This window comes from Notolepis coatsorum, assembly GCF_963971535.1.
Source record: "Notolepis coatsorum genome assembly, chromosome: 19".
Taxonomy (NCBI): domain Eukaryota; kingdom Metazoa; phylum Chordata; class Actinopteri; order Aulopiformes; family Paralepididae; genus Notolepis; species Notolepis coatsorum.
This window is the reverse complement of record NC_140183.1, coordinates 16798311-16815827: the sequence shown is the minus strand read 5'-3', so window position 1 is coordinate 16815827 and position 17517 is coordinate 16798311. Positions and strand designations below refer to the sequence as shown.

The following is a 17517-nucleotide window of genomic DNA, read 5'->3' as shown; positions in this document are numbered from 1 at the left end:
TCTAGTAGGTTAACAGCTCTAGTAGGTTAACAGCTCTAGTAGGTTAACAGCTCTAGTAGGTTAACAGCTCTAGTAGGTTAACAGCTCTAGTAGGTTAACAGCTCTAGTAAGTTAGCAGCTATAGTAGGTTAACAGCTCTAGTAAGTTAGCAGCTCTAGTAGGTTAACAGCTCTAGTAGGTTAACAGCTCTAGTAGGTTAACAGCTCTAGTAGGTTAACAGCTCTAGTAAGTTAACAGCTCTAGTAGGTTAACAGCTCTACTAGGTTAACAGCTCTAGTAAGTTAGCAGCTCTAGTAGGTTAACAGCTCTAGTAGGTTAACAGCTCTAGTAGGTTAACAGCTCTAGTAAGTTAACAGCTCTAGTAGGTTAACAGCTCTACTAGGTTAACAGCTCTAGTAAGTTAGCAGCTCTAGTAGGTTAACAGCTCTAGTAAGTTAACAGCTCTAGTAGGTTAACAGCTCTAGTAAGTTAACAGCTCTAGTAGGTTAACAGCTCTACTAGGTTAACAGCTCTAGTAGGTTAACAGCTCTACTAGGTTAACAGCTCTAGTAGGTTAACTAGGTTAACAGCTCTAGTAGGCCAGTAGGTCTAGTGGCCAGATGAGTGTGACTCTGACCTGCTGGGTGCAGTGGACACAGCGCACCACCATCCACTTATTCTCCGAGGTGAAGGGATGCTCCTCCTGCCGTACGTACTCCTGCTGCAGACCCTCCAGACCCATCTGTTAAGACATTATCATACACAGGTACATATGAAGCACATTATCATACACAGGTACATATGAAGCACATTATCATACACGGGTACATATGAAGCACATTATCATACACAGGTACATATGAAGCACATTATCATACACGGGTACATATGAAGCACATTATCATACACAGGTACATATGAAGCACATTATCATACACAGGTACATATGAAGCACATTATCATACACAGGTACATATGAAGCACATTATCATACACAGGTACATATGAAGCACATTATCATACACGGGTACATATGAAGCACATTATCATACACGGCTACATATGAAGCACATTATCATACACAGCTACATATGAAGCACATTATCATACACGGCTACATATGAAGCACATTATCATACACAGCTACATATGAAGCACATTATCATACACAGCTACATATGAAGCACAGAAGTAGAATGAATGTGTAGTGCGGACATTCCTATACACAACAACGTAAATAATCAAACCACGGGACTTGCATGACACCTCTGTCTCCCACGACGAGCCGCTGGTCGTGTCTCGTGTCTCCTGTCTCCTGTCTCCTGCCTCCTGTCTCCTGTCTCCTGCCTCCTGCCTCCTGTCTCCTGCCTCCTGTCTCCTGTCTCCTGTCTCCTGCCTCGTGTCTCCTGTCTCCTGCCTCCTGTCTCCTGTCTCCTGCCTCGTGTCTCCTGTCTCCTGCCTCCTGTCTCCTGTCTCCTGCCTCCTGCCTCGTGTCTCCTGTCTCCTGCCTCCTGTCTCGTGTCTCCTGTCTCCTGCCTCCTGTCTCATGTCTCCTGCCTCCTGTCTCCTGTCTCCTGCCTCGTGTCTCCTGCCTCCTGTCTCATGTCTCATGTCTCCTGCCTCCTGTCTCCTGTCTCCTGCCCCCTGCCCCCTGCCTCCTGTCTCATGTCTCATGTCTCCTGCCTCCTGTCTCCTGTCTCATGTCTCCTGCCTCATGCCCCCTGTCTCATGCCCCCTGCCTCGTGTATAGTGGTGGTTATAGGTATAAATGATCATATATACTGTAACTCTGCTTGGTTGGTGGCTATAGGTATAACTTATTGTATATAGATATAGTGGTTATACGTATAAATTATTGTATATAGATATAGTGGTTATAGGTATAAATTATTGTATATAGATATAGTGGTTATAGGTATAAATTATTGTATATAGATAGTGGTTATAGGTATAAATGATCATATACTGTATAGATAGTGGTTATAGGTATAAATGATCATACATAGATATAGTGGTTATAGGTATAAATTATCATACATAGATAGTGGTTATAGGTATAAATGATCATATACTGTATAGATAGTGGTTATAGGTATAAATGATCATACATAGATATAGTGGTTATAGGTATAAATTATCATATATATAGTGGTTATAGGTATGAATGATCATATATAGATATAGTGGTTATAGGTATGAATGATCATATATAGATATAGTGGTTATAGGTATAAATGATCATATATAGATATAGTGGTTATAGGTATGAATGATCATATATAGATATAGTGGTCAAAAGAAACATCTGATAGACCAAAAACATCTGATAGACCAAATAAACATCCGATAGACCAAAAACATCTGATAGACCACATCCGATAGACCAAAAACATCTGATAGACCAACATATGATAGATAGACCAAAGAAACATCTGATAGATAGACCAAAGAAACATCTGATAGATAGACCAAAGAAACATCTGATAGACCACAAACATCAGTTAGACCAACATCTGAAGCATCTGGAAACCATCTAGGCAGGTAAACTCACTCTCGCTAATGTCTCTGAAGTTGACTGCAGCTTTAATTATATCCTGGTTCTATTGACTGAGCGAGGTTGTTAGGGTTGTTATGGATATTATGGTTGTTATGGTTGTTATGGTTGCAGCCACTCCCAGGGGCCTGCTGGCTTGTTTGCTCAGGAAGCCAACTCTCCAGGCACTCCTTCGGTACACGCTGATCACACTAGGGGTTACACTCTGGCTCTGAGGTCCACGGCACATGGACGAGATGTCTCCATTCATTCCATTTCAGAACAGAGGCCTTGCACGATATGTTTGTGTTGTTTCTCTTTCTTCCAGTATGGCTGCCAGTACAGGGTTCCTGCCGGTTTCCACAGGTTAAAGAATTTTTAAGGCATTTTTAAAGACCACTTGGAATATAATTGAATACCTATTTCACAACCATACTGGCAAAATTAAATACAAATAGTTGGAGAACCGATTACTGTTACTTTTCAGCCAGGACATTTCCCCAAAACACATTTAAATGCAATACAGGGAAGTTATCGCAACATAGAAGCAGGGATTAAAGCAAAAAAAAAAACTCCTGACTGAACATTTTTTCAGGCCAAGTCATATTCTCCACTGTATATATTTTTTAATAGCGGTAGCGTTTTAAGGGAACTAGATTATTTTGAACATCAGTTTGCTTTTACGTAATATCAATGCCGTTTTCAATTCATTAAATAAAACTGCAAGGGTTGACTCAAATAACAAATAAATAAATCTACATACTGTAACTTTTCAGTGCATGTTTTTATTTACAGTACATTGTGACAACTGAACAAGCGTATGACTTGAACAAGGAACTAAACAAGGGAAACAGTGCTTTAATAATACATAATGCAATTTTACAACAACAAAAATGTGCAGCTTACATACAGAAAACTCCTAATTCTGGGATTTATGCACGCATAACATAAAATATAGATTTCAAATGTATGTGTCTTGTACTTAATCCACAAGTCTTCTGCATCCAGAGGTTCCTCTAGTCTTTGGACTATAGACCACTGTGTTGTAGCGTCTACTGTCCTGACTGTGACTACAGACCACTGTGTTGTAGCCTACTGTCCTGACTGAGACAGAGTGTATTTCCTGTTCCACTGGAGTTCTGTTGCTAGGGAACAGTTTGGCCCAGAGTGTATTTCCTGTTCCACTGGAGTTCTGTTGCTAGGGAACAGTTTGGCCCAGAGTGTATTTCCTGTTCCACTGGAGTTCTGTTGCTAGGGAACAGTTTGGCCCAGAGTGTATTTCCTGTTCCACTGGAGTTCTGTTGCTAGGGAACAGTTTGGCCCAGAGTGTATTTCCTACACTGCATCAGGACCTACACCTGGTCCCTTTACAATGTCATCGTTAACAATATTTCTCACATAGCAACACATACTGTAGCAACCGTTGTCACTGCCACTGCCATGTACAAAAGATGGTTGCTACGTTACATGCAGCCATGTTGGAAGACAAACATTCTGTGCAACGCCTCTATTCCATAGTGTAATGAAATAGACCTTAATTTCTGGACTCGTTTGAGATTTTGGTTGGTATGATGTATGCGTGTGCGTGCACCTTCATTGCCAGGGCGATGAGTGCTCCCTCGGTGGGTCGTCCCATCAGCGTATGGTTCCTGATGACTGAGTCGTTACACACACAACCAGCCTAGCTCACAGACACACACACAAGGATCAATCAACACACAGAGATCTCACCGATACATACAAACAGTATATATATATATCGATTAATTCTTTTTTACTAATTAATCTCACAATTTTCTGTAATTAATCTAGATTCATCTAGATTAAAAATAGCATTTTTCTACTTAAGACCGAAGCTTGTAACAGATATTTACTTGAGTAAAATCATGGAATTAATGTAAAATCAACACAAAGAAAGTATTATTAGATTCAAAGACAATTTTAATAGCTTTCTTTGAATACAGTTTCTCTCCTGTGAAATACAAATGTTCAACAAAACCATCAACATTGTCAGCTAGACCTCATTCTTATATCCGAACAAGCAAATATACAGCTGAAAGTTCAGAAGGTTGAAGATTTTTCACTCCATAGATTAATCTAGATTAATTTATTTTAACGCTTTAAATAATTTAAATTAATCTCCAAAATTAAAGCATTAATTTTGACAGCCCTAATATATATTATGTGATCGAGCCAAGCAGTTCGTGGCGAAAGTCTCCCTTCTTCAAATATTTCTCAAAATTATTCATTATTTGAATCTAGTTAAACCTAAAGTCTCAGAGCAGAGAAAAACTGAGAAAATGTAATCTAAAGTTTGGCTGCATTTTTAACACCTTGGCAGTCAGGTACTAGGTGTCACAAACTGCCAAATGTTTGTACTATTTAGAGATACTATAACGGTTAGCTGTTACAGTAAATATGTTCTTAAACATTCAAACTGTGATAATATGGAAAGAAAATGAAAAAGAACATTTAATTAATTTACTTCCAGACATGAGTCTCTTACCGCTTCATTTATTTCAGTAATTCAAATCAAAAAGTGAAAATCATATATTATATACCGGTAGATTCATTACACAGGCACTCAATACTTGGTCGGGGTTCCTTTTGCATGAATCAATGCGCCGTGGCGTGGAAGCAACCTATATATTTCCTCAATATTCTAATTTATTGAGATGCACCAGTATATATATATAATAATAATATATATAGATAATAGATGTACTAGTTAAGCTGTGTGCTCCTCACCTCCACCACCTTGCTGACGGAGGGGCTGGAGAAGCCGTGCACCACCTCCCCGTCCAGCAGCACCTCTCCTGCCCCATTGTAGCCCACGCCGGTCACCTGAGAACGGGAACAAGGGGCTCAACTTTACACGACGCAACACAACACAAACCCAGCCCACCAAGACACTGGCCCACCGGCATCGCGCTTCATTCCACCTCCCAGTCAGACGAGTTCAGGAGGTGGATCTCTTCACAATTCAAATGTTGAAACTTTTTCTTTTGAGAGAGAGTTGACCTCGTTCGGCTAGAGGCCGTAAAATATTCTACCTTAACCCTTTCACTACCGCACTACCTTAATGGTTAACCCTTTCACTGCGACAATACAGAAGGTTACCGTCTGTAGTGTGATAGTAAAGGGTTAACCTTCTGTAGTGTGGTAGTGAAAGGGTTCAAAGACTAAATAGAAAATGAAGGCCCACGTCTTTAGCTAATAAACGGTTTGAAGTCATTTGAGGTGATTGAATTGATAAAGTAAAGTGACCAAAAACTATTCTGTCCAGTTTGTAACATTTATGTGAACACAGATGTTTCTGCAAAATGCGTTCTTTAGAGCGCAGAGGTCAAATGAACACCTGAAACTGTGGAGAGAAGAACTCGTGAATCGTTCACAATTTACTTTTGATACGCAATTTTCGGCAACTCGCTGGCTCTTCTCCTATTATTCTCAGCAATAAAACTGGTCAATTATGGGGCGCCCCAGTGGCGAACCACATAATGCGCTGAGTCGCGGCACGGCCGACCCAGGTTTGATTCCCGAACCCGTCGTTATTTGTCGAATGTCTTCCCCCCACTCTGTCTCCCGTTTCACCTCTCTCTCTCTCTCTACTGGACTGCCCAGTAGAATAAAGCGATAAACACTAAAAAAAAAAATATCTTAAACTCCATGTCTTCTATCGATGCCGTCAACTCGGTGAGCCCATGCTCTTTCCCTAAACACCTAATTACACTGTGCGTAATGTGTAGATGGGGTACTAAAATATTAAAATCTCCAAATTTGGAAGGAAATCCACGTAATTGATTTAATTGATTGGGTAAAACTATGGAATAACTGACAACGAATACAAAATTTGTAGTTCAATACATACATTTAAGAAATTATTCAAATATAAGGTGATAAATAGATATAAAACCTTATTATAATCCTAATTATATTTTATTATAACATAACTATTAAAATCGTGACAAAAAAAATATCTTTTTTATAAGTTTTGTATATTACTGTATAAACTGTACATTAAAACTATGAAACCTTTTGTTTTTGCAAAATTATGTACTGAATTATGTTTTTTGTATTTTTTTTTATTAATAATGTAATGTAAAAAGGGTAGGCAATATAACATTTTCTGCAGTTTTTTTTTTAAATAATTTTGTATACCGGTACATTTCCTACTACTGTACTATTGCTTTGTAAAAGAAGACCGAAATTAAATAAAATCATTTTATTCAATGTGAAGTGGAAGGCTCTGAGACCTCAGCGTGGAGACCGTCCGAGGTGAACAGGTGAGTGACGGTCATCTCGTTCTTGGTCAAGGTGCCCGTCTTGTCGGAGCAGATGACGTTGCAGCAGCCTGTGGGGAAATCGTGCCAACATTTTTATAAGAGACATCAGCTTATATATATTATATATATAGCTTAAAATATGTAAATAAGGTACTACAGATCGACCACAGGGAAAAAGGTACATGATCAACATTATGTTATAGCCATACGTAATATATTTACGTATTGTATCACAAATGTAACATGTGTACGTATTACAAATAAATACATATATTACATATTCAAAATGTTTTAACTTTGGACGTTTTCAGAAAATGTTTAAGTTCCTTAACTTAACCATAACCGTTAAGTGAATGTTAAAACTAACCTTAACTCTTAACTATTATCATAGTTAGATAGTGGTGAGAGCACTCACCCGCGACTGCAATGATTGTTGGTGCAACTCCTGGTTGTTTGAGACTTTTGCCAATATAATACATAAATATATTACTTGTGGCTATACCATAACGTGCATTGTGTATCTTGTTTGCTGTGGTCGATTAGTAATTTATTTACGTTTTCTGATGAGATTGTGTTGGAGATATACAGCAGAACCACAAGGTCTCAAACGTCTGCAAATAGGTGATAGGCTTGGTACATGATAGGATTGGTGAAGACCAGCCTTTAGTCACTGTTACTGCTATGTCTGATCAACTTTGCTAGTATTGTTTGTGTTTATTTTATTTTATTATATTTGTGGAACAAATGCATGCCTAGGGTTAGGGGGCGATAGTTCAATATTGTCGTTTTCGGGATCATATCGGGATGATACTGTGATATCGTTGCAGACAATTCTGTCATCTAAATGAATGATAACCACATAATAACTAAAATCTGAGAGATATCGGAGGGAATGTTATTTGAAAATAACAGCGTTTTGGTTTGACATCACATTTGACATTACCATACAGTTCAATGTGATGAGCTCCAATTTGATTATTTACATTGTGATTCAGATATCACATATATAAAATAAAATAAATATATAAAGATTCCAGACGGTAAATGTTGTGATTCTAAGGCATTCTGTGCTGTGAAGACCGGCTCCGTACCCAGAGTTTCCACGATGGGCAGCTTCTTGACGATGGCCCGTTTCTTCACCATGCGCATCACGCCCAGCGCCAGGGTGACCGTCACCACGATGGGCAGGCCCTCCGGAATGGCAGCCACCGCCAAGCTGTGTGGGGGGGGGGGGGGGGGGGGACACACTGATCAGTGATCAACAGAATAGATGACAGGGCGGCAGTGGCTCAGGGAGCTAGACCGATCGTCTGGTAATCCGGAAGTTCCCCGCTCAATTCCCGGCTTCCCGCTCCTCCCGGGCAGCGTGTTGAAGTGTCCTTGAGCAAAACACTTGACCCCTAACTGCTCCCGATGAGCAGGTCGGCGACCATTCCGCCGTCGGTGTGTGAATGTGTGAGTGAATGGGTAAAATGTGAGGAACAAATTGTAAAGCGCTTTGGATAAAAGTGCTATATAAATGCAACATTTACCATTTTTTATGACACTTTACTTGACAAGGTTATGTGGTTTAAAATCATACGGTAACAACATACGATATATATATAATACACTATATAGTACAAGCTCACATGTGATGTTTATTTTATACCAGTTTCACCATACAGTATGAGCTCACGTGTGATGTTTATTTTATACTACAGTTTCACCATACAGTATGAGCTCACGTGTGATGTTTATTTTATACTACAGTTTCACCATACAGTATGAGCTCACGTGTCATGTTTATTTTATACTAGTTTCACCATAACACCATACAGTATGAGCTCACGTGTGATGTTTATTTTATACTACAGTTTCACCATAACACCATACAGTATGAGCTCACGTGTGATGTTTATTTTATACTACAGTTTCACCATAACACCATACAGTACGAGCTCACGTGTGATGTTTATTTTATACTACAGTTTCACCATAACGCAATTTTTTCCACAAGCAACACAATTGACATAGTTTTCAAGTCTGTTCCGCCAACCAATCTAGGTATTTTTTTTATCCACTTTTTCTCCCATTTTCTATATTTTCTCCCATCCCAATTTCGTATCATCCAATTCAACCCTCCCCTGTCACGAACGCTGTTTCTTGCCTCCCACAAGCCGGCTGCAATGTGGACTAAGTCATACATAGCACAAGTCCCCTCCGGTACTTGAGGTAACAGCAGTCGCATCTTTTCACCTGCGCAGCTCGATCTCTCAGTGGCGAGGAGTAACGCGTGGGAGGCTCACGCTGCCCCCGACACTTCCTGATTCTACTGCGCAGGCGCACCAACCGACCTGTAGGAGTCGCTGTCCACAACGCCCGATCCCCACCCATCAGTTTCCCACCCCCTAATACGGCCAATGTGTATTAGTACGGACGACCAGCTAAACTGAAAGCAATGTGGAGCGCTGGGCTCGAACAGGCAAGCCCAGCGTCTCTGCATTCGTGGCGAGCGTCTTGCCCACTACGCCACGTAGCCACCCCCCAACCAATATAGTTCTTGAAACTATGTTGCTAGGAAAAACTTAAAGGGCCACTTCACCCAAAAAAGAACACTGATTTATTTTGCACATAATCTCACACACATCCAAAAAATAAACTGAATAAATAAAATATAAAAAATAAAATGAATCCTTGTGTTGTGTTAAATACAGCTCCATGAAATTATGTTGATAAAAAAAATAGCAACATTAGCAATATCTATAATTTCACTGAGCTGTATCTTGTGATGTCATCAGGTATAAAGTCAAGAGCTGCTCCGTTGACAATGACATGGGAGACTGATGTTGTGGACCCACAGAATGTTTGTTTTCTTTTTTATACCCAGACAAGCTTCATTATATAGCATTGTTCTCAGCGGCATGTCGAAGTGTCCTTGAGCAAGACACTTAACCCCTAAATTGCTCCCGATGAGCAGGTTGCATGGTTGCCTCGGTGTGTGAAATATACATGCACCATTCATTGTCTATATGAAGCAGCTTCAGACTTTATACTAGATTTCTATTTGAATACTTTTTGGATTTTGGAGAGAGTTATACACGTTCACTAATATCTTTTGGACTGTCTTAGATAATAGGAATAACATGTATGAATTCTTAAAATTGGGCATGGTTCCCCATTTAAGTATTGGGTAAATGGTCCATATTATATCGGTACCCTACAATTGACCTGATACCAGTACCGTTGGCCGAGGCTCACCTGACACCGATGGTGAACATGTCCAAGATCCGCTTCCCTTGGAGCCAGCCGACCAGCATGATCACCCCTGAAACACGGTGAGAACGCCACGTCAGTAGTTGCACTAACACAGGCCAAGATGGCTCTGAACAAATACTGATCAAAGATGAAATAATAATTCATAAAATAACATCATTTTACCTATGATCCCGAAAGAGTAGAGAGACAGCTGCTTCCCCAGCAGGTCCATGCCTTTCTGTAGAGGCGTTTTAGGGGCCTGTGAGGAGACAGTCGTTCAATTAAAGAAGCATGTCATTGCTGATACATTTTAAACTGTGTGGGTATCAAACAGGAAGAAAGACTGCCAGGTTCTAAACTGTGTGGGTATCAAACAGGAAGAAAGACTGTCAGGTTCAACTGTGTGGGTGTCAAACAGGAAGAAAGACTGTCAGGTTCTAAACTGTGTGGGTATCAAACAGGAAGAAAGACTGTCAGGCTGTGTGGGTATCAAACAGGAAGAAAGACTGTCATGTTTTAAACTGTGTGGGTATCAAACAGGAAGAAAGACTGTCAGGTTCTAAACTGTGTGGGTATCAAACCGGAAGAAAGACTGGCAGGTTCTAAACTGTGTGGGTATCAAACAGGAAGAAAGACTGTCAGGTTCTAAACTGTGTGGGTATCAAACAGGAAGAAAGACTGTCAGGTTCTAAACTGTGTGGGTATCAAACCGGAAGAAAGACTGGCAGGTTCTAAACTGTGTGGGTATCAAACAGGAAGAAAGACTGTCAGGTTCTAAACTGTGTGGGTATCAAACAGGAAGAAAGACTGTATGCATTGCTTTTAGCCTTTTTCTTATTCTCTGCATTGCTTTTATTCTGTCTATCTTGTGCTAATTTGTATGTCTATTTTACTGTGGTGAAGCACTTTGGGCTGCAATTCTTTTTTAAATAATAATAATAATTATTATTATTATTCATTACTCACTGTCTATTTGCTTCAAACTATTTGGAAACCACCGTCCATTCCTCCCTGTTCTCAGTCCATTCCTCCCTGTTCTCAGTCCATTCCTCCCTGTTCTCAGTCCATTCCTCCCTGTTATCCATGTTTTCATGAAGCAGGACAAAGTGCTGCTGAATCTACATTTCAAGGTGAGTCACCAGTAGAAATGACCTTGGTTTGCTTTGCCAATAAAATCAAATGCTGTCAAACTATACAGTACCTCCTCTGCTTGCATCATCTTAAAAACCTCCCCAAATTCAGAGTCCTCTCCAGTTCCTATGACGATGCCCTGAGGAGAGAGGAGAGAGAGAGAGAGAGAGAGAGAGGAGAGAGAGAGAGAGAGAGAGAGAGAGAGAGAGAGAGAGAGAGCAAATAATTATTTCACCACATTAAATTCTGAATTATAAAGTGTAATAACATTATATATTATCACAGATAGATATTATAATTAATAATGTTAATGATGTTAACACAGTTTCCACATGCAAGGTACAGAACTAGCTTACGTCAGCTGGCAAATGTGGCTTTCATGGATTCAGAACTAAAAGCAGTTTTTAGAGAAAGAACGACTAGCAGGTGGGAATTAAAACCTGACAGTTCAGACGACATGATTATAGCCTGATGTTCCACCTGCCGATGAGAAGCCCTGGATTAGAGGAAAACAGTCTTTACATTGATGCCAGAGGGGGGGGGGGGGGGGGGGGAGAGAGAGAGAGAGAGAGAGAGAGAGAGAGAGAGAGAGAGAGAGAGAGAGAGAGAGAGAGAGAGAGAGAGAGAGAGAGAGCGAGAGAGACAGACAGACAGAGAGAGACAGAGAGAGAGAGAGAGCGAGAGGGAGAGAGAGAGAGAGAGAGAGAGAGAATTCTGCTGTGGTTGAGTTACATTCCCTTTGAACTAGTGAGGGACTGTGAACAGAACAAAGACCTTGAAAGTGTTCAGCGCATTGCAATGTTCCATGACCCTGCCATGTTATTAGAGTGTCTGTTATTAGTTGTCATACAGTCCTTCGGGCAAATTTTTCCCAAATCACGAAAAATGGACAAGAACCAGTGATGCATTTTCAATGCAAGTATAAAATAAGTATAAAATAGAAGTCAAAAGTATGTAAACAAAAGTGTTCAATATACATATATACAATATACACACTTCACCTTCATATCAATAATGTATATATTAACATTCAAATCATAGTTTGGTATTTAAACTGGAATAGTTGATATGCTATCATATTTTAAGCTGTGTGGGTATCAAAAATTAAGACAGACTTGTCAGGTTTTAAACTGGGTATCAATCAGGAAAGACTGACAGGTTTTAAACTCTTTAAACAGTAATTCAGAACTGCACTATTGCAGCCTAGAGTCATTACATCAACATCATTGTACTGTAAATGAGGGCTATTCTATTTTACTATTTTATTGCAATGCACCATTGCACTATTTTACTCTGTCTATTCTATTTTACTCTTTTTATTTGTATTACTGTCTATTTTAAAACTTCCACAGAATCAAGCCATGAACAAAGAAGCCTATTGGGATGTTAGATCCACATGTGAAAAACAATGTGATTTTCCTTACCTTGTCCATTTTGCTGCCATCTATTTCATGCTCGTTTTATACGTCTGCACTTTATGCATTGATCGGTCTCTTTTTTTTTTACTGCTGTGAAGCACTTTGAGCTGCAATTCTCATATGAAAGGTGCTATACAAATAAAGTGTATTGTTATGATTATATGCTGTACCTTGGCTCTACCACAGCGCACCAAGGTGCCCATGAAGGCCAGGTTGTTCCGGGAGGTGATGTCTCCGTTGGCCGGCTGGTGGGAGGTGGACTTGGCGCTGGGCGTGGTCTCTCCCGTCAGACTGGACTCGTCCACAGACAGGTCGGTAGCCTGGAGGGGGAGCAGAGATGCTACATCAGTTACACCTGAGACATGAGCCCGGGGCGTCGTCAAACTGGTGCATGAGTACACTGATGACAGCTGAGGCCAGGAGCAACATGATGAGAGGATCCTTAAACTAGATAGAGAGAGAGAGAGAGAGAGAGAGAAGAGAGAGAGAGAGAGAGAGAGAGAGAGAGAGAGACATGGAGAGGGAGAGGGAGAGAGAGAGAGACAGAGAGAGACCAGGAGAGAGACAGACGGAGAGAGAGACAGAGAAAGAGAGAGACAGACAGAGAGAGATAGACAGAGAGACAGAGTGAGAGGAAACGTTACGTCAGTGACTTCTCTTTCCCCCCCAATCTGCTGGCTTTGGGTTGTCCACACTGAACTATTCCTCCTTTCACACAGAACGGCATGCCGGGATAATGGGGCACAAATTCTGCCAACGACGAGATATATCGTTTGTTCATGCCGACGTTCATTGACACGCGTTTTTTTTTTTTTTTTTTTGCAATTTGAATTCATATTTCATCAATCTAGTCTCACGTTAGTGCTGCAAACTCTCTCTGAGCTCCATTGGGAAAAATACCGCCCCCTATCGTCTCTCCCTGTGGTACTGCACCCCTTTGGAATGGATTGAATGAAACACATGGGGGGAAAGAAAATCCAGCTTCCTCATTTTACTTCTCAGGCAAGTCACCCGAGAGGATCGATTCATTGCCGAGCCCCAAAAACAGCGTGGAATACATATTTCCAGTACCCAGCGTTGGATCAATAAACGCGATCGATATTTGGAATGGCGATCAGGAATTGGAATAATCTTTTGGAGAACATCTGATCTGAGGTAAGGAATCTATTTGACCAGTCCTTAGGATAATCAGATCTTTTTTCACAGAGATATCAATGTGTGGCCCTATGTGTGTGTGTGTGCTGATCAGGAAATGATCATAATAATCAGAAACAACCTTCCCCCCCCCCCCCCTTTCATGCATTCATGGTGGAACATGATACCGATCATATGCATTTAGATTTGTAACTCTAGCTTGTGTAGGGCCGAAACGCCAATCGATTTAACGTTATCAGCTTAGCGCCCTATAACTAGCTTTGCAGGAATTACCCAGACCATTACGCTATATAGTTCATATTCACGACGCTATAAAACGGGAACGTATTGATGAAAAAAAATTCTTTATGGCATATTGAAGGGAAGGTTTATACTGTCAATTGACAATGACAATGGGACACATAGCAATAATATAAAATATAGATTTAGCTCTACAAATAACCTCACGCACAGTGAAAACTTGTAATGAAAAGCTGGCTTCATAGAGTGGGATTAGACGGGCCCCAATGGGCCCGAATGTGTTAAGACCACAGGAATAATGTGTATAAATAGTTAAATGGGGCGTGGTCCCTTTAAGACCACAGGAATAATGTGTATAAATAGTTAAATGGGGTGTGGTTCCTTTAACTCATTGGGCGCCAGACCCGAGTAAAGTTGTGTTATCTCGCCAGCGGTTGAGTGCCATACCCAAGTAGTCGGGTTTTCATCGTTTTTTTCTTTTATTCGATTTTTTATTCTATGCAATGTCACAGACCTCGGTGTTACCATAGGAAATCATTCTGAGATCCCTAGAGTGCAATACCGGTCGCATCCTGCTAGGTGGCAGTATCGCCCACCCTTTGAAACCTTATTTCACACTGTCATCCGGGCGGAGAATATAGATCAAGCCAAGTAAATCGCTTCATCCGACCACTTCGAAACGCGTTCAGCACATTTGAGGCATATCTTGTGCCACTTCATGTCAGGGACCTGATCGACATCAATACTGGAAATTGCGATCAGACAATTGAATCTTTTTTTTGGGATACTCCTAGTAAAGGTAAGGACTATATGACATCAAACCTACTTTGATCCAACAATGATTTCACATCGATCGCAACGATCATACTCCAGAACGTATGCTGTTGCCGACGATCAAGCATCAAAAAACGACCCCCCCCACCCCCTTCATGCATTCATGAAACATGAAATCATCAAACATAATACCTATTATATACCTTTGATTTGGAATAGTAGCGTGTTCAGGCGAGCAACGCCAGCGCTTTTAGCTAAATTCACATATGGCTCCATAGCACAGATACCAGGAATTAGCCAGGATCACTCTGAAACTATACAATATTCACCACGGTATAACATGCGAACATTATACATGACATTTTATTTTTCACATGTTGAACGATGGATAGTTAATGTCAAATGAGCCATAGTATTGTCTCCATAGCTATAATATAGAACAGGGTAGGCAACCCTAGGCACGCACAGGGGGCAGCATTATATTTATAAAAAAAAAAAAAAAAAAAAAAAGTATATATATATTTTTTTTATATTATAGTGAAATATTTTGCACTGTTGTCGCATTTATCTTGTTGAAAATCCTCCCACAGGTTATTTTACTACCACATATTTAATTGAGACCCTTATTTGTTTATTATTTCAATTTAGCTGGAAATACATTGCTACATCATTCAGTAACATTGCAGTGCCTTATAACCAAAAACTTTATTACGGTCACCATTGTTACCAGTGGGATTAATCAACAAATTTTATTATTTATTTTTCTATTTCATTGACATTGCACATGTTAAAAGCCATTTTTTTTACTCAAAATGTGAGTATTACCAAGTCAACTTGTGTTCTTAAAACAATGACAATAAACATAGTTTTATTAGGTTGAAATAATGTGGTTGTGTACTTATTTTTCTGTTAACTTATTATGGATTGAAAACTGAAAACCTTAATGCACAGTAACTGAAACTCAATATTTTTTAGTTCTGGTAACGTATTATTATAATTTTACAGTGTAGTCTTGCGATCAATCAAAACTTATTTACACGATATACCTCACATTCACCCTCCATTCACATCCTGGTGTTCTCCATTAGGCCTGTAGGTGGAGCTATGACAGCACACGTACAAGTACACACACCAATGGTTGTGATGTGTCCAAAAATGTATGGGCAAATGTGAGTGAAATGGTCGCACTGTATGCAGCTGTTTGTCTGCATTGCACCCCCCCCCCCCCCCAACTCAGATTTAGGGTTGATACAACCATCCATAATAATATTGTTAATAATAACAATAACAATAATGATGTAATAATGATCCTTAAAAATACCTGATTATGAGAAGAAAAAAATTACGATGCATGGAATATTGTTGAGGCACACTAGTTACAACTATATTTCAAACAGGCACTCCATGTCAAAAAGGTTTCTGGACCCCTGATATAGAATATTGATATAGCCCTGCAAACACGACGCACAGTGAAAATCCCCTATCTCTTACAGCGGTGGTGCAGTGAGTACAAGGATAGCTAAAGCGGCTGGCTTTATATTACAACGTAATATAATATAATATTACACGTTTGCTCGCCAACCGTTGGGCGCCAAAAACGTAATATTACGTTTTTAGATAGTTTTTTCTTTTATCCGATTTTAATATCAATATTACACTCACAAACCTATACGTTACCGCTGATAGCCATACTGAGACGCCAAAAGTGCAGTACCGGCCAGATCCTGCTAGGTGGCAGTATCACCCACCCTTTGAAACCCTGTTCCAGACTGTGTGTCACATCTAATGTCCTCCGGGCGGGAGAATTTGGTCCAGGCAAGTCTAACGCTTCACCCGAGGCAACTTGAAACGCATCTAGCACACTCAATCCATAAATTGTGCCTAATTATGTCCCGGGACCAGATGGACATCAATACTGGAAATCGCGATCAGACATTGGAATATTCTTTTTGGAATAAGCCCGATCAAAGGTAAGGACTATCTGACGTCAATTCCACCTTGACCCTACAATGATTTCATATCGATCCAGCTGATCAGCGTGTGTGGTGATCAAAACGAATACCGTTACTGGCGATCAGAGCATAAAAAAATGCTTTGGATTGGAAATAGTAGCGTGTCCAGGCGAGAAACGCCAACAACTTTAACAAAATTCACAGAGCGCCCTATAACTCAGCTTTTCAGGAATTAGCCTGGATCACTCCGAAACTATACAATATTCACCACGGGATAACACGCGAACGTATACATGAAAAATAAAAAATAAAAATCGTTTTTGCATGTTCGACGGGAGATAGTGACTGTCAAATGACCATAGTATTGTCTCCATAGCTACAATATATAGAATAGAGATATAGCTCTGCAAACATAGTGACGCACAGTGAAAATAGGCTATAGCCACAGGGATGAGGGTAATGGCTGGCGCTCAATCAGTTAAGGATGCCATCACACCTCCGGTTTGGTTTGTTTAGTTTGGACCGCGGTGGAAAGGTTTACTTAGTGTTTGGATTGTTTATGTTCACACTGTCCCAACTCGTTCTCACCTGACTAAACACAGAGAAGAGACACTACTCCACTGCTCCACACAGGCTACCACCAGAGTTAACCTCAGTTCACTTCAATCAGGTCACAATAGACATCTAAATAATACAATTTATTTATTCAGTAATACAATTTTTTATCTCTTTATTTATTAATATTAAAATGTCCTGGCCGATCCACACGGACACACTTTCAGGGAAAATAGTGTGTGTGTGTGTGTGTGTGC

The 17517-nt window shown here is 40.2% G+C and overlaps 1 protein-coding gene across 1 annotated transcript in view; it reads right to left on the bottom strand.

Moving 5' to 3' along the window:
• The window catches only part of atp2c1 (ATPase secretory pathway Ca2+ transporting 1), a 98585-nt gene that overhangs the window by 24088 nt on the left and 56980 nt on the right, over positions 1 to 17517 (bottom strand). The window contains exons 5-13 of the mRNA XM_084336551.1: positions 12755 to 12904; positions 11237 to 11305; positions 10219 to 10294; positions 10039 to 10105; positions 7890 to 8014; positions 6769 to 6866; positions 5261 to 5356; positions 4104 to 4193; positions 617 to 721 (exon numbers count right to left, since the gene is read on the bottom strand). Coding sequence (XP_084192677.1) covers positions 617 to 721; positions 4104 to 4193; positions 5261 to 5356; positions 6769 to 6866; positions 7890 to 8014; positions 10039 to 10105; positions 10219 to 10294; positions 11237 to 11305; positions 12755 to 12904 — 876 coding nt within the window. The remainder of the gene's footprint in view (positions 1 to 616; positions 722 to 4103; positions 4194 to 5260; positions 5357 to 6768; positions 6867 to 7889; positions 8015 to 10038; positions 10106 to 10218; positions 10295 to 11236; positions 11306 to 12754; positions 12905 to 17517) is intronic.